This window comes from Odontesthes bonariensis, chromosome 20 (genome assembly GCF_027942865.1).
Source record: "Odontesthes bonariensis isolate fOdoBon6 chromosome 20, fOdoBon6.hap1, whole genome shotgun sequence".
Taxonomy (NCBI): domain Eukaryota; kingdom Metazoa; phylum Chordata; class Actinopteri; order Atheriniformes; family Atherinopsidae; genus Odontesthes; species Odontesthes bonariensis.
The window spans coordinates 20,274,760-20,293,152 of record NC_134525.1 but is presented as its reverse complement, the minus strand read 5'-3'; the positions used below and the strand labels follow the sequence as shown (position 1 = coordinate 20,293,152).

Below are 18,393 nucleotides of genomic sequence, written 5' to 3'. Positions count from 1 at the left end.
GTAATGTGACTCTCACATGGACTGGAACACCGGGAAGTTGGCTGAGCTGTTGAGTGTTTTCCAGTTTTCAGACCTCCTGTAGCCAAAAAATTTGAAGGAGCGAAATCAAGAAACTTGAAAAAATATCAGCCTATTTTATAGTTAACTAAATGTCTCTGCTATCATGCTAGTAAAAACACCAGGAGAGTCACAACTTTCCACAAATCTTTATTTATTTTTCATTTGAAAACAATGGCTTTCTTTATTTACAAAAAGCAGAATGACAGATAGGGGTCTGAGTCTGGAGGCTTTGGTGGTGAATACATATTTTTCTAATAAAGTTCCTAGTTTCAAAGTTGTCTCTGTGACTCAAAAGAGCAGGATTTTTGCACATGCTTGGGTCAGACAGCATCCCAGATAACATGAAGCAAATATTTTATCAAGAGAGGGGGAAGGGAAATAGTTTTTATTTCTAGTTCCTTGGGTAGAACATTGCGTATTTGGACGTCCGGAAGCCCAGCAGGTCTCTCATCTCATTGCGGAACTTGGAAAGGTCTTGGCGCAGGTCATTTAGATTTTCAACCGTGGCCTGGTCAGTGCTCTGCATCTTCTGTCTCGTGGACGTCAGGTAGCGGTGAACCAGACAACACATGATCTTCTGATAGTTCTCATCACGCTTCTGCTTCAGGTTCTTCCACTCCTGGATGGACACAGCAGTGAATGTATTCAAACGTAGGACATGATGCTGCATGAACTACAGCTGGTCATTTCTTCAGAATGAATGGAATAGTCAGAATCACATTTCTTAAAAACTATACATATTTAAAATAAAGTTGTGATAGAAGTTTATAGACTATACAAGTAACATCATTCTAGAAGATTGTGCAATCAGGAGATTAACTGATGAGAGGTGAGGGTGTCAGGATTGGGTACAAAAGGAGTACCCACCAAAGGCTCAGCTTTTTCTTTTAGTATCTTCAGTGCACAAGTACAGCTGAAACTGTTATATATCAACTCATTGCAAGGGTTTTCTGGACACAAGCTCATCTCAGATAGACAGAAAGATAAACCAATCAGATTAGTCCATGTTTCCGCTGCTTTTGGTAGACATAAAGAACAGACGTTTGGTTTTATATGCTAAAGAAGAGAAAGACCATCCAGGCTGTTATCAGTAAAAAGTGCAAAAGCCAGCATCTGTGATAGTATGAGGGTACATCAAGGATGACTTGAATTCATGTGAATGTACAACTGATGGAGAGATGAATATTTGTTGACATATGCTACCATTGAGGGGATGTCTTTTCCTGGGAGGTCCCTGGTTATTTCAGCCAAAGGCCAGACCTTGTTCTGAATGTGTTACAACAGTGTGTGTGCGCTTGACTGGCCTGGCCTGCCTGCAGTCCAGATCGGTCTCCAAATAAAAATGTATGGAGCCCGACGAGGCGAATCAGACGACACCGATAAATTGCTGAGAGGTTGAAATCTTGTATTCAGTAAGAAAGGCAACAAATCCATCTTGAAAAACTCCAACAATTAGTATTCTCAGTTCCCAATTGATTAAAAAAAAAATAAGAGTGACATAACACAATGCTAATGATGTGTCTATCCCTGCTTTTTATGAGTGTGCTGATGGAGTCAAATTCTATATTTTATTATATTTTGTAAATTAAGTTGGCTGGGGAAATACTGAATTTCATTTCAGTTGCACTTTGATTATGTTGAACAAAGATTCAAAGGAGTTGATAAATAAGAGAAGTCTGATGCATTTTAGAAAACTTGTGTTTTCTTGAAATGTAATATTTTATTCAAAGTTGGGACAGTTTTCTCTTACCTTAAGGCTATTCTGTCTTTTCATCTTGCCCTTAGTAGTATGTGAACAGATCCACTTGCTTGAGCTGGTCACCAAGTAGCAAACAGTCTTTGGCGAGGGGAGGACATTAAACGGTGGAGGCATAGTACACTTGTCATCAAAGTAGCTAAGCCAGAGTTTGGCCCGTGCAAACTTCCACTCCTTATCCTCGTGATTCTGCAGAAGTCCAAAACCCGTGAGAACATTAAGAACACAGAAATGAGGGACTCTATTACACCAAAACGTTTACACTTGATGCCACAGGAGGAATCTTGAAAATGCAAAACCACAATTTTTGTCTTATCAAAATCAACCAGTTGTTAAACGGATTAAAAACAAACAATGTGTTTCAAAAGAAACCATTTAACATCTGTGCAGGGAGACTTAACAGTAGACGAAAACAGTTCATGAAAAACACTAAAGAACCAAGATTAACCCAAATGGATCGTGACAGCAGCGAGAAACCTTTGAGCCAAAAGCTTTGTGTACTTACAGCAATTTGTCTGAAGCTTTTGTGGAGCATGGCCACAAGCAGCTTGGTCAGCACGATAACAACCACGATGTTGTAGGTGCCTATTATCATGGCACCGACAAAAGAGCGCAGCTCCTCTGTGTAGTTGATACGGGTCACGAAAAGTGCAACATGCGCCAGGGAGAAGATGTACCAGAACAAGGCATAACAGGTCCCCATAAACCTGTAAAACAGAGGGAGCTGGCTCATGAACACAGCATTGGATATTTTGGCAACACATCCGTCACAAAAATATGATATAACCAGAAAAAAATGTCATGTTTTGTTTTATCCCTCAGTATGCTAACCCTGTTCACTGTTTAGTTGTTTCTGAATTATTACAACCTTGATTCAACTTTTTTTAGACCAATTATCATACCTGTTCTTTCATATGGATAGCCATTAACATCGGTGTAACTTTTCTATTTTCATAAAGTCTGAAGAACACAAAATACCCCAATATATTTTCATTTGCTCCTCTCCTCTTCTCCAAAAGTTAAGATATAGTCTAATGGCTTTTATTTTACATTTTTGTAGCTAAAACAAGGAAAAAAAGTCTAACAACCCCATATATGCAGAATTACTTCTGGCATCTCTGAACAAGCATTCTGAACATTCATCACTGACGTCATAGCTGTCCAAAATGACAGTTTGGACTTTGCTCATACGTGTGGAATGCATCGTTGCTCTGCTGCTGGCAGAAGATGCCCTCACAGTCCTTGGGTGTTTTCTTGAAAGGGTCTTTGTGGTCCCTTCCATAGAGCTGGGTGAGTCCAATGGTGAAAGAGAATAACACAAGCAGGAAGAGGCCCAGAAACTTGCCAAACTCCTGCAGCATCTGACCCATGGAGATCTGAGAGACACAGAGATTTGACTGTTATTCTTCAGCTTCTTGTGTTTGATGACATCATGCACATAAATAACCTTTTTCTTCAAGCAATCCTAAGATCCCCAGTGATGTTGGAAGGGCTGGCAGACTCCACCCTGCTGAGAGTCTGCTCTTTACTGTACAACAGGGATTTCAGTTGGACAAGTAAAGGTGGAGCAATATTAGTGTTAGTAGAACATGCCTTTAAAATGTATATTATGCAAAAGTTTGAATGCTAAATATTTATCCCGAATCATTAATTTAATTTCAGTTCATTTAAGCAGCTCTTCTAAGCTTGTTTGAGCAGAAGGGTTGGTCTGCTGGGGTGATCCATTCTCTTGTCATGTGTAAATCTCCTCTGTGTATTCCTTTACCACTTTGTACAAGTGTGATTTAGGAGCTGAGGTTATTCCCTGCATGCCGAGCCTGACAGGTAGCCCAACTTAGTTACTGCACAAACACAGCATGAAAGTAATAGCTCCAAACATTGACGAGAGAAGGTCTAATGTGTTAAAGGTAGGTCCAATACACATACAGGCAAACACCATCGACTAAATAAACAAAAAAGAAAAAAGAAAACACTGAATATTAATTTACCAAAATGGACAAATTTGGCCAATGAATAACAAATCTCAGACTTTATTCCCTTTATTTACACTGTAATCACACTATTAACAATAATTTAAACCATATCAAATTTGTATATATTGTGAAACTGGGGTACTACTAATGACTTTTCTCTCAAACACACTCAGTTCACCGTCAGTTATGGTAGATTAATGCTATCAGCGAGGTTACGTCTGGGCCATGAGTGGGAAGCTCCACGCACTTTTAGTCACTCTTTCCAAATTCTGCAGGGTCCACTTCCCCGCAGCCATATGAGCTGGCCTTTTCGGGAGAGACGGATTCAGAGAGACTCTCATTGCAAAGCCCGCATAGTCCTGACTCACTGTCTGTGCGTCCGTACATCAGCAGGAGCATGTCTGCAACTGGTAAGGATACTGGCCGTCCTTAGATATCATGGGAGTGATGAAATGTGTGGATGCGGGTGCATTTGTGGAGAGGTGTGTCTGCCATGTGAGTGCGAGTGAATGCAAAGCCACATCTCTTTCCAGAGCTAATCATTTTTCCATCCTGCCAAGCCAGACAGTGATGTCACAGCATGAGTGGAGCAGTGAGGGGAGAAAGGGAGGCAGACTGTGGAGATTTAAGCAGAGAAGTGCTAATTAGCAATCTACTGGGCACCGTTAGTGTTTTATTTGCCGACCGCAAACAGTGCATCAACTTAATAACAGGAAGACATCCCTACAAATAGACTGACCTCACTGCACACCTGAGGAATGCTTTATATAACACAGGTTACACGTGGGGAAATGTTCCAGACTGCCATCACACAGTCAGACGTTGGCAGGTTCTGTAATTTCTCGAAGCCAGCTGGCCGATTGTATACAACTCCATGATTTGATAAAAAGGGACACCTTTGGCACAAAAACTCTTGAAAGGCATGAGTAGAAAATATGCAAACCAGACGTTTGGCTTGTCTTGGATTAAAAAAATTAATGATAGAAATGTCAATTTGATTCTATTCTACGAGCCAATGAGTCAATCATTGTAACTATGTAGGTAAATACGTACTGTGAAACATTTCTATATCAAGTGAATCCAATGTGGATTTTCCAGAACACAGCGAAATTTACAGAACACTTCTTGCTTGATTTGTGCAACGTCTCCATTTATCTGCATTTAATGTTCAATGGTCACATTGGTTATAAAATAATCTAATAAGGTTAAAATATGTACAAACTTCTTTGAAAGCTTTTAAAATATAACTGACTATATCTAATAACATCTTATTTCCCATTTCCACACCAACCCTAATCCCCTGCGTTTTGTTCTGTTTTTTTTTTATTTATTTATAAAGCCGTTTAAAACAGCCGTGGCTGAAACAAAGTGCTGTACATGAGTAACAACACGAAATATAAGGCATAAAACATAAGAACAATGTAAAAACAATAATAAACAATAAAACAATAACAGAAACAGAGTCTCATGCTGGGTTAAAAGCCAGGGAATAAAAATGGGTTTTAAGACGAGTTTTAAAAATGGACAGTGAAGGGGCTTGTCTTATGTGAAATGGTAGGTCGTTCCACAGTTTAGGACGGCAGTGGAAAAGGCTCTGTCTCCTCTGAGCTTCCGTTTGGCCCTCGGTACCTCCAGGAGCAGCTGATCAGCTGACCTGAGGCACCGGGCAGGAGCATAAGGATGGAGCAGCTCAGAGAGGTAAGGCGGTGCGAGTCCATTTAAAGATTTAAAAACAAATAAAAGAATCTTAAAATGGACTCTTAAATGCACAGGCAGCCAGGCAGCCTGAGATGGCTTCTTGATGTTAAAATTGGCTTATTTAATAGACATGAGCCCAGTAGTTTTCCATAAAGGACATGAGACATGACCTTTACTGAGACTGACCCAGACAGAACAGGGAACCCTGAGATCCAGGTGCGAAAGGCACACACATACATTATTTGGATTACTCAGAGACATTATTTGGGTTAGTACGATTCATATCCAATCACATTTGATCAACACGGGATCCACCGTGGGAAACTAGAAGAGATATATGCAACTTGTTACCGGAAATACGGGGCTCTGTCTGACTGATTCCTGCGAGAGTTTTGTCATACTGAGACCAGCGCTGATATGCTTTGATGTGTGACTACCAATAAACACTTCATTTTCACTTGAATTACTGCGGTCCGTTCTTAAGCCTCCTACTAAAAGAACCGAATCTAATATTGAGATGGCTCCAGTGTATATGGTCTGCCGAAGTGTGACAGAAACAAATCTAAGATTGAGTAAAAAAAAAAAGTCTTGAGGACTCACATCGTCAGCTCCTCCAGTTTAAATCAACTGAAATATTTTTAAAAATATCAACATTATGTAAACTGAAGCCAGTCTGTGATAAATGACGACAGCAGCAGAACGATGATGCAAATGAGAAGAAGCTGCAAAGCTCCGTAATGTTGAGTTCAGTTTATTTTGAGCATATTATAACAGCAGACTATTGCTCAATTTCCTGGTACTGATCCTAAATGCTTATGATGATGTTAGCGTACTGCGAAGCACAGCTGGTGTGATGTTTAGCGTGGGCTTGTCTTTGAGTGCTCATATTCAGTGAGGAAGAGAGTGGGTGGTATGAGTGTGTCAGGGTGTATTTGGGCGTTTGTTTGTGTAGCAAAAGAAAATGACAAAGAAAAAGGAAGAAGTTTTATATTCATTACATAAGTTTGAGGTTTTAGGTGATTTTTTTTGTTACAATGTCTGCGCTGCTCTGTTACCTGTAGTGGCCCCAAAATGGAGCTGGTCGTGTACATGAAGAAGAGTCGCAGGTAACTCAGAACATTGGCAAAGGCAAACAGGCCCTCAGCCACCAGGATGGGATGGAAGGCATCCCAGTTCTTCCTCTCTGCCTGCTCTTTTTTGAACTGCAAAGTAAGCAAAAACACTTTAAGAACACATACACCTTATAGTCAAATCTAAGGACATGGTTGCTGCTTTTAAATCTTAAAGAAAGTATTGTAACTCACTTTGGCCTCTGGCAAATCAAGAAATTGTCTGGAAAGAAAACTTATTCTATTTGTGTGTATATATTTATATGGATGTATTTCAGTTGCAGCTTGGCCTGCAGCATATTTCATTTCATTTGTAGGATAAGCAGGGCTATTTACTTGTTAACACAAAACATGATTGTGGCTGTCGGCTGACACTTGGGAGCAGTGTTAAAAACACGTGGAACAACATGAAATCATCTACTCTTATGCAAGTTTGCGCTGTTGCCAGCCCTTCTCACCTGCTGGTCTTTGTATTGAACCTGAGTATTAGAGCATGATTGATGGCAGGTCCTCTGCATTAGCAGTCACAAACACTGCCTTTAACTTTTATGGCGAAGTAAGCTTTGCGAGGTTCATCTCAGGTTCAACTCAACCTTTCACCCAGACAGCATTGGACTATTGCAAAGCGACACAAACATGCAACCATAAACTGACTTTTAGATGGTGCAAATTACATTTCTGTTCATCCTATGGATGCTGTTGTGCACAGTTATTAATTCCTTCCACTGTTTTGCCCGACTTCATCTTTTAAAATAAGCGCATTCATGAACAGCGTTCATATTTTTAACTGAACAAGGATTAATGTACATAATGATGAACTACTTCTGATTTTCCAAAAAAACTGACATAGATTACCATGTTGAATCCATTATTTGTCAATCTTTCTACCATTCCAGCAGTGCAGTAAGAATATGTGCAGTTATCTATCCACACATTTTAGGAAGTGTGTGTGTGTGTGTGTGCAATGTGTGTTTACCTTGCTATGGGCAACAATTTTGAGGGCAAAGGTGGCTAGGTACAGTGAATTCATCACAAAGCTCAGCTGGTTCCTAGACTCTTCCAGGAAGTCTTCCAGCCCTTCGTACCACAGACGCTTCACGTCCGACCACACCATTCCTATAGGGGGAACAGAAACTTATCATCACACACACTTACTGTACATATACACACACACACATATTACTGAAGAAAGGAATTTTGCCGTCATCTGGAATATTTCAAGGTCCTTTCCAGATTCAGCCATAACTCATCTCACAGAGGGAGCCCTGGGGACACAGGAATGTATGAGACTCAGAAAATTGGAGATTAATGCTGTGAAATGTGTCATCTGTGGGATTTAGGGATGTGTGCGGAATTTAATAAAGATGGGTGCTTGAGTCTTTCTTTGGATGAATGGAATTCTATTCATTCTGCAAGTACAGAAGGTATCACGCGCCAAGGTGTGGTGACTCGATACTCTGATTCAGAAATGATTGGTTCATTTATCCCGTGAACAAGCAAAGGAGAAACCAACTTTGGCATAGAGAGCCTACTTCTTGATCCACTCATTTGTGATTGAGATCTAACACAGAGACGCATAGATGTAACCATGTGCAAACAGACACTTGAAATCTCACACCATCTGATATTCCCATTAGTATGAGGCATCTGGCACAGGGGAATACTGGAATAGAAAAAAGAAGGAGAAAGATGAGAGAAAAAGCGGGAAACGAAAAGCAAAAGGAATAAAAGCTGATGCTTTAACTTGTGATTGTCAGCTGTAACCATCCAACTCATAAAGAGACTATCATAGTTCCCGCTCACATCCTGATAACATGAGGATGTCAACAGAGGGGAATCATTAGCAGCCTTATCCTTTCCATTACGCTCATCTTGCATGATAGGTTGATGTTGCAGGGTCCCTGGAGCGCAATTCATGTAGTGGAGCTGTTTTGAAATGAGGCAACTTTGACATAAAATGAATGCTGAAGAGGTGAACTCATCTTTGATGTTGCTCTTTTGCAGTACTTAGGAATCGCTTAAACTCCAGTGTACTGATATAACTCAAGGAAAACCCATTAGATTTTTCTATAATGACTCAACCACTGATGTAATTTCCACAATATACAGAATAAATTGGAAATGACCCCACAGCCATTTTTTCAACATGCACTAACAGAAATGAATTGTTTATATATCCTTTTAGAACCTGTCAGGTTCATATATTGGAATGATTTTTCACCCTGTCGGTGAAAGAGATGAGATATAAACGACAAAGAGTGGAAGAGAAGCTACAACCACGTGGCAGGGCCGTTAATGGGACTGAATGTGCATGATAATAGCTTCTTGGCAGAGGAGAAAGGTAGGGAGGTTGTTCTCCAGAGACACAGTCCATTTCAAACTCTAACTATCTGGTCACATCTGATGGGTTGGCTGGATTCACATGTTTATGCGCATGTGGGCTTGCATGTGTGCTGAGTTCAATGATGCCAGTACTCAGATGGGCCACAGGGGAAAAAATGAAGAAGCCGCTGCTTCTTTCTGTAGAGCTCAATTAGAGGCAGAGCTGACAGGTTTAATCCAATGAAGCCAGGCTTTCTGACATTTAGTACAGAAACAGTCATTTGTCATGCACAGAATATATGATTATAGATACAAGACTCTAGACTTTTGGCTGACCATAACAGGAATTTCACATTTCAGCTCCACCATGCAAATGGTACTTTATCAAATTTTGGTTGGTAGGATTGAATTATTTTTCTATTTTATACTTATAGCTCAATGTTGTGTATTAGGAGATATAGAATTATTCAGTTATAGAAATCTGACCTCCAAGCACTGGAATATACAACCCGATAACCACATTGAAAGCATTGTATACTGGGTAAAAATCTGACCTATGATCCAGAGGATGAGGAGGTAATCAACCATCTCAGGTGCGGGGCCCATTGTGTTTTTCTTGCCCTCGTTGTAGACCAGAGAGTACAGGTTGAGCAGCAGGAGGAAGGTGAGGTAGGAGGCGCTGTGGATGATGAACTTAACAAACGGCGTGTGGATTATCTGGCCGACTCGGGAGCGTGGCACCAGCAGGTAGCAGATGGAGAGCAGCGGCCAAAGTATGGCCACACTCAGAACCGTGGCTATCTTTAGACAGGTGTGTTTGCGCCTATAGCTCGCTGTCTCCCCAAACCAGACGGTGTTGAGGAACTGCTGACAGTTGGATTGAGCCACAAACTGTAAGAGCAAAATCAGGAGAAAACGTGCAAAATAAAATAACTTACTGGAAGAGCTAAATAGTTTATAAAGTTGACTTACTGAGTTTCTTGGCAAGGTTTAAGTTAGATGGGAGCTGATGCCACTCTCATCTTGCAAAGATGAATATGAAGCTTGGTTATAGACAACTTGGCTTAGCTTTGCACAAAAACTGGAAGATGGAAGAAATTGCTCGTGAGCTCTGATCTACTTTTTTTTCAATCTATAGTCCAAACCATGCTATGTGGCTGCAGGCTTAAGCTTCAAATTCATGACACAGCATAGGAATGACATCAATATTCTGTGCTGTCAACAACAAAACATGTGTGCATATTGTAAAAATTCTGATATTCTTATATATACTGTCACTAAATAAATGTAGTATTCAAAGAGCCTGTGTTATGTACACTTAAAAGCTGAAAATTCTATTTTGAGGTCTAGCTGCTTGTTCTTAGTTTTAGGTCAGCCAGCAGAATGAATTATGGGAGCGTGTTTCATGGAGAGGTTGTTAAAAAGCCTGGACAAAGCTGAAAGAGACATTTCAGGCAAGTCAGGGGCAGTCGGACAGATTGCATCCCTTTGGCGTGGACTTTAAAATAAAAAACTTCTAAGCTGAAAAATATCAATTAACACACTAAAAAAGCATGCATAAAATCTCCTCTTTAAGTTGTTTGTGCATGCAGTTTGCTCTTAGGGACTCTCAGTGGCTTATCTTAATAGCTCTTTACTTATTTTTTTGTAAAACATCAGAATGTGATGGAATTGTATATTTTTTAGGGTAGAATTAATAAGAAACCATGAGTGTTCTCTCATTTATCTCGTATGCGCCTTTTGAAGGAGCAACATCGCTATTTTTCTCAAGCAAGAGACAGTATGTTACTGGCTGTGCACTGATAAATAAATCAAACATTTCACACATAGCCATCACAGCTATAAATTATCCCACAGCTTCAAATTTAAAGCTTTAATTTATCTTTGAATGCTGTGGCCTGGAGGAAGCACTTTAAGCTGCCAAACTTCTTTCCCAAAGACATCCATGTGATGTGTGCAGCAGCTGTATAATCTGACAGTTGTTGCAGTAAGAAAGGAGAACATTAACAACATGTGTTGTAACAACATATTTTTTTCTCCACAAATTTCAAGATAAAATGGAATTAAATCAGAGATGACTGAATTCAGCTCAATCCATCAGCCCACTTATACCCAAGACTGCACAATCTGACTGACAAACCTCTTTTTGGTTGTACTTGATTGCGAGTTTAAGTCGGCTGAGATTCATTCGCTCCTCCAGCAGGCCTCTCTTGTCAAGATGATCCTCGTTGGATGTGTGATTGAGAATCACCTCCAGCTCTCGAGAGTTTCGAGCCTGAGCCAGCAGGTCCTTGGCAAACATCTTGCACTGTTTTGCCAGCTCCTCATAGTCGTTCCTGGAATAAAGAGATTACTTGCAATCAGAGCTCATCAATGTTCTTATCTGTTTCTGACAACGAAGGAAGGGGTTTTACAATGTCACTGTGCGTGTGTACACATGTTTGTGAGCTTGTGACTGTTTCACTGTCAGTAGCCTAACCTGAACTCCACCTCTACCAGGCTGAGCTCCTTTAGGTCTGTACTCAGCTCAAACGCTCTGAGTATTGGATCCTCCTCGGTCAGCATGATGAGGGAGGGGCTGGCCAGGCAGCGGTAAATGTCAAGGCGGAATCTGAAAATGAACAGCGATAAAGTGGTAAAACCTTATCTCTTATCTCTTGAAGGCAAGAACGAGAATTCAACAGAAGGGGGGACACCCCTGTGTGACCACACTTAAATGTCAAATTATTTAAAACTCCATCAGTTCTACATAACTGCATTGTTGCTAAGTTTTCAAGTCAAGTGGTATGCCTTCTTATGTATAATCAAATTCCTTTAAAAGGGCTAACTGAAAATAAAGTGTGCATTGTTCAAATCTCAACCAAATGTCTGCATCATACATAGCTCCACATTAAAAAGAATTTCCAGGGGAATTTAAAGATTCACACAGATGAATAGGATTGAGGAGGAATGGTAAACATCTGAAAATCAAACAGATTTGCAGGTACAGTAGTAATAAACTGGTAAAGAACAAGGTTTAGCACTACTAATTACAGACCCTTCTTCTAAGCGGATGCCACAGAACATAATGAATTAAAATGAATAAATATCTTTAGCTTCGAAGAACAGAACTGCTTGAGACCAATACAGTAGTAATCTGAGTTTCTGAGACAGCTCAAACAGTGAGTAAGGCAACCTCAAAGAGTTTCAGCATGTTTGGTACGAACTTAGCCAGGACTACTACAGTAACTGCACTGTCCCGAGAGGGAAATAGAAAAGGAGGAGTGACACCTGCCCGTGGATAAACCAAAAAATGTGTGACAAGATGACTCCACAGCCTGCAGAAGTTTGGCAAAGGAGGAATATTACAGGATGATAACGATCCAAAAGGTGCTGCCAAAGTAACCCAAGAAAAATAAAGGGACAAACGGAACACCTTTGGGGTGTGTTAAAGAGAGAGGCAGAGCAACACAATCCCTCTAGCAAAGAGCAGACATGGAAAAAAAATGTCAGAAGAATGACAGATCACCTTTCTAGGAATTCAGCGTGCCTGCGTTTTTGTAAATCTGAGCTGTTAGTTTTTTCATTTCACATATAAAACAAACACCCGAGTTTTTAACTCTAAGAAATGGGATTGCTTTAATGTGAAGCAATATTTCACATTTTACTGATACTCCACAGGGTTGCACTCACTTTGGTTGTGTACCGTAAAGAGTGAATAAATGAGAGATGAGAAAACGAGAGAGACACTGTCACTCCTTCTGCTGCCTCATTTGTACCTACTTCGACCTCTGTGTGGTTTGGCAGAGAAACTTCACACTGATTCATTTACTGTACTGTGTGGGAGGTTGCACCGCCCTGCTGAGAGAATAACACTGCCCAGCAGGGGAGAAAAACAAATCATCATCTGATGGTATCAGAAACAAAGATTCACTTCTGCACAGAGGAAAAGCTGCTGTTTTTGCTCCTTTTTCTTCTTGAATTAGAGTCTGAAGTGATGTGATATTTCAGTGTAAAACAACTACAAATGTGAAAAGATTACCAACACTGGCCCACCAAAGCTAGTTTAGTGGAGCTGAGCAGCAAAAGAGATCATCAGTTAACAGTCATCAGTGGGTGCAGGGTGACTGTTAACCATTCATTATACCGTAAAGAAAAAAAAACACACAAAGCCTAAAAGCATTCCTTAAACAACCTTTGAATATGCCTCTAAATCATGTCTGTCTAGCTGCCGAGGAAGACATTTACAAGGAGCTGTGATGTTTCCTGGTTATTTCACGTGCTTTTAAGTTTCCACTTTCTAGAGCAAAGACCAAAATAATCAAAGCAGCAAATGGGGTGAGGTGATGTTGACTGTTCCATGTTACACTAATTCAGAGCAACGCTGAAAACACCCATCTGGATAAAGCCATTCAAACATGTTGAGGTGGCCTGTACCTGGAGTGTCGTAAGCTGTCCTTTTTGTTTTTAGCGTTGCACAACGTGCACTCGCAGCCTACGGCATGAGGCCGGGGAAGAGAGATGTCCTGTTTGAGCAGCATGGTCAGGATCTCGTAGTTGTTTCTGTGTGCTGCCAGGATGACTGGAGCCACGTCCATGGTGGTGGAATACTCTGGGTTCTGGATCCGCTGCATCAGTTTCTGAAAAAGACAGGCTAAATCTCTAAAAGTGTTGTGCAACAATTCTAAAAAGACAAGTAATATCATTCATTTCGTTTGAATCTGCACATTTTTATTTTCAAGAAGAATTTCTAAGCAACATTGAAATGGGGCTTACAGCAATAGAGGGCTTTGAAGCTCGCCTTGGCCTGTGGTTGAGAAGGATGTCTACAGCTCCCACCACCTCTGAGTCTATGGCCACCAACAAGGCATCTGTTGCCTTCACAGAAACACAAGCACCATTTTTAGGAGACATCAGATCAAAAGAAAACATACAGTGGCAGTGAAAAGGTGATACAAATATGTCTTGGGTTACCTGGCAGCCATGCTCCAGTAGGAGCTGCAGGATGTCCAGATTCTCGTTCTCAATGGTGATGGTCACAGCGTCTCGGCCCAGCACATCTACGCAGTTGATGTTGAGCTCGCCGTGTCGGTTCTCCTCGAGCAGCTTCTTCACCATGTAGTAGTCACCTGGGAAGCGCATCAAAGGAAAAAAAAAAACTATCAAGGAGGTAATCCATCTTAGCAAAACCTCGCAAAGTCAGATCTGGAGGCACATACACAGTGTGTTAGCAACGAAGTGAGCAGAAAAACAGAGCAGGCTCGGCTGCAGCAGTCCCCTTAATCTTGTATAAGAATAACATCTCCCTCAAAGGACAGTTTTCTGTTGCTGCGCCATGTTTTACAGTGACTTTATATGGTCAGTGTGGTGGTTACTGGCTCGCTCACCTAAAACAACCTCTGCCTGTTCTGTCCTCTGAACTTATCAATGAAACATTCGCCTCCCACCTGACTCAATGAGAATGCCCATGCCTATTTTACACGCACGCTCGCCTTGTTTCTCTTGACTTTGTTGACTTTACCTCGCCATGTTAGGAGTTGAGAGTAGTCAGCAGAGCAGGGAAGGAAACTTTAAAGGAAGAGAAGGATTCATCTAAATATATCTGAGCCCCTGTGGGTCAATTTTCACAGTAGCCAACATGTAGGCAGCTGTCAGGAGTTTTTTAACAAGAAGGAAAAAACAAAAGTGTTATTATTGTACAACTGGTTTGCTTTGCATGCAGGCCTAAATGTTGTAAACCAGTATGAGCTTTTCTCTTATTATAAACTTCATCAACATCATATAGGGAACATAACAGGAATTATAAGATGACTGCAGATTGAACAAAAGAACGTGCAACGACAAACCTTTCTCGCATGCCAGCAGAAAGAGCTTCTCGTCCAGCGTCGTTTCCTCCTTCACTTCTCTCACGTCCTTCAAGGCCAGAAATTTGTCCGGAGAGGAGGCGTCGGTGCCTTGGTACAGAGCTGCCATTACGACGGAGAGCGAGTGCAGCCAAACACTGATGCGTATCCCACTAGAAACGGTCGATCATTACACGGGAAAGCCCATAATATGCGGTGACATGAGAGGAATGCTTCTGATGTCCGTCGCGGAGCAGTGGAAGTTTAAAGCGTCGTCATCATAGGGGCAAATCGCTGCTACGACAGTCACATGTCCGCTGTGTTCTTTTTCGCTTCTTTTGAGGAAATATCCCCCTCCCGTAGATTGTTTTCGACTTCCAAAACGCGGATTACTCGGCGTGAAAGGCGGCTGGAGTCCGACGAGGCGACGCGGTCTTCTCCCTCGCCGTGTTTACATGCACCATCTTGTCGCTCGCATCGCGGGGCTCGCTGGGTATCTTTTTGGTCCTGATGCTGCTGATGAGGATCCTACTGCGCATGCTTGCTCCTCCACCTGCATGCTCGTTCACTTCCTGGGCGCAAAGCCGTGGTGATTCACGATTACGTAACAGTGCCGCTTTGTGCTGTTTTCCGATCATAGACTGCACACTGGGCAGAGTGGCATCCAACAAGAATAGACGTTATGCATAACTGCAAGTTATGTAGCTTAAATTCAACAGATGTATATATATAACTGCAAAAAAATGGCCGGACCCGACACTGAAGCATATTTTGTCTGAACGGATGTGGTAGAATAGATTAATAGGATCAATAACGTGACAAAGAAAAGAAATGATCTCTGTGGTTTCAAGCCTGTGCATCGGTTACACAGGCATATCAGACATGACTGTGTAACCGATGTGTCTGGACATGTATGGCTGAAGGTTGCTGCATATAGGAAGGGGAATGATGTAGTCCACAGCTGCCTGTGGGGGAGGACAGCTCAACCATATCAACCATATGTGCTATGCTCAACCAAACAGGCCATTACCACAGAGTAGTTCACATTGAAGCAAAAACATCCCCTCCAGCAAACGTATAGTCTATAGTGTACTGGAGTAATTTTGCAAAGTGGTCTCAGAAGATGTCATCTGATTGCTAGAATAACAACGACGTGCAACCCAGGGACACAGAGCATGATGTGCATTCAGTGCTGAAATAAAATAAAGGAGTAGATTCTAAATTACAGTGGAAATTGGTAGAAATCAGCTCAGATGCCAAATAAATTAGCCATGACATCATAACTGTGACTCAGCATTCTCAGTGCTAAAGCAACAGCAATTAAATAATGGACCTAAGAGAACAACGCAACTAATCAAACCTTGAAATGATTTGATAAGCAGTAATCCCCACATCCAACATAAAGGCTACTGTTCAGCATGATTACACGTTGAGAGGAGGAAATCAAATTGATTGAAAATAATAATAGTCATTATTTTCCGTGCAGTATTATCTTAATTCTTTATTGGCTCTTTGTGCTAATTGTAGAGATATCTTCTTACTGATCACAAAAACTAAGATGTTTTATCAATCTAAGACAAGGGAAGAGAACAACAGTGAAAACTAAGTTGCCTTTGGCCGGCAGAAAATGAACCTTGGAGAGGAGGTTATTCGTATTATGACAGCTTAACAATAGGGATATCCGCACTTAGTTCTTTTCCAAGAGATTATAGGTATTGCATGAAAATTAAAAGGGTTCCTGTTGTTGCACTACATTATCCAACATTATGGCATCCCACGATGGCTCTTAGTTAAATAAGACAAACTAAGTTATAAGGAAACATATGGGGGAATTTTGCTGTTCCACATGGGAAATTGAGTAGAAAATTAGTGGAACATCGTGCTTCTATCTGAGAACTGCAAAACAAACCTAAGTGACTTTGTTGTCTTTTGTGACACTTTCTACTTCACTCCTCGTTGAAAAATAGTCTTCTTTTTATTACTGTGCAGTTATGTGACAACATATTGATTTCTATAGATTTCTCCACACAAAACGCACAAGAACGATACAAACAAATGAAGTTAAGAGCTAAAAGAATTCTTGAATCAGTCAGTAAATGCATCCTCAGAAAATTGGTAACTATTTTGATGATCATTTGGAGCCCCTCTGTTAGGCTTTCCTTTTCTTCACTATTTAACAAACAAATGCATTTGATTGGTTTATGGGTAACTATTAGGCAGAATGATTTCTGTAATCATTGTCAAAGCGAAGAATGTGAATCTTTCCTACACAAGCGTGTAAAGGAAGGCAGAAACAAATCTGTCATCTTGCTAAAATGGGAAGGTTTTCATTCGCTTAAAGGTTCTATGACACACAATTCCATTAACATCATATTGCATTCCAAGCTCGTGGAAAACAACTAAAGAAATTCACTTTGAAGATGAAGATTGAAGATGCTACTTTGATGATTTTTCCACTGGAAATGGAACAGTTTTTCCTACATATGAATGCAAGCAAGCAAGCTGCATACAGTACAGAACAGCACTCTTCAAATCTGCGTGAGACGAGGAGGCGTTGAAATGCTTTCCTCCAGCAGAGGGCAGTCTGCACAAAGGTTTAATATCAGAAAGAGCCGCATTGAACGAACACTTAAAATGAGTATCTGTTGGACACAGAGATCAGCAGCACACACTTCACAGAACAGCGAGTGAAACTGTTCAGCCTAATGATCCCACACGAGCCTTTCTCTAAAACGTACCTTCAGATTGAACCTGCTGTCAAATATAAGCTTTACTGTGATAAATATTACTAACCACAAGGTTACTAATGCAAAACATAAACATAGAAGCGCAGTAAAATCACTTAACAATAACATAATTTTCCTTCACTTGGGCCAGGATGTAATCCCCAACAGACAAGCCTCTCCATTTGATTTTCAATCTGCAAAGCATGTGGTTTCCTTTTTTCAAACATGCCGATCTACAGTTTCCCAGGATATCTGCCAGTTCCTGGGAAACAGCTGTCAAACGTCACATTCAGCCGATTGCCCAGAAGGAAGTGTCTATCTATGTTTCTGTTTCTGTTTCTGTTACTAATTCAATTAGACATCACTGAAATCACTGTGCTCTGTATTAAAACGTTGCTTTAACGGGAAGATTTTTTACATGTGTACTTGTTATCACTCCTGTTGATAATACCAATTCACCCTCATGGCACAAGTCCTTCCTGTAGAGACGGGCTACCCACTTGAGACTGTGGTGGGGGGGAAGAAAACAACAACAACAAAAAACAAAATGTGGAATTCATTTCCGCAGTCATTAAATGTAAAGAGATACACATATTTGGGAAATAAATATGATATATATGGTAGAATAACAAGGTAAAACAGATCATTGATAGAAACTAGGAGAGGTGTGTCTTGAAATGAAGAATCAACAGAACCGTGTGGAGCGATTTCACGTGGAAATGTGTGTCCAAAATGCCTGCGTGGAGAGTGTGTACAAGACTGCAGACCTCTCCGAAACATAGAAACTGCATCCACCGTCTACCATTTCTGTGATCTCTGAGAGAAACTATTGGGCGGAAGGTCCAATAACGTAGCTCGCTTACGCACGGCGTCATGAGAAGCGCCAATGCGGTGGCTCGAAAGGCGGGTCTTTCCCCCTTGCAGTCT

General features: G+C 41.0%; 1 protein-coding gene across 1 annotated transcript; it reads right to left on the bottom strand.

Moving 5' to 3' along the window:
• Positions 1-191: 191 nt before the first annotated feature.
• Positions 192-15,277, bottom strand: trpc1 (transient receptor potential cation channel, subfamily C, member 1). Its single transcript, XM_075452504.1, has 13 exons — positions 14,744-15,277; positions 13,872-14,026; positions 13,674-13,775; positions 13,335-13,537; positions 11,398-11,529; positions 11,059-11,254; positions 9,473-9,809; positions 7,573-7,712; positions 6,543-6,689; positions 3,008-3,192; positions 2,322-2,523; positions 1,811-2,005; positions 192-679 (listed from the first exon to the last, which is right to left on the bottom strand). The coding sequence occupies exons 1-13, from the start codon at positions 14,868-14,870 to the stop codon at positions 452-454; spliced, it is 2,349 nt and encodes a 782-aa protein (XP_075308619.1). The 5' UTR covers positions 14,871-15,277; the 3' UTR covers positions 192-451.
• Between the last annotated feature and the right edge of the window lie 3,116 nt (positions 15,278-18,393).

Coding starts and splice junctions, on each gene's coding strand:
- trpc1 (XM_075452504.1), bottom strand. CDS start 14,870: ATGGCAGCTCTGTACCAAGGCACCGACGCCTCCTCTCCGGACAAATTT. Junction 13,538..13,673: donor CTTCAAAGCCCTCTATTGCT/GTAAGCCCCATT, acceptor TGTCTTTTTCAG/AAACTGATGCAGCGGATCCA. Junction 680..1,810: donor AAAGACAGAATAGCCTTAAG/GTAAGAGAAAAC, acceptor GTGTCCATCCAG/GAGTGGAAGAACCTGAAGCA.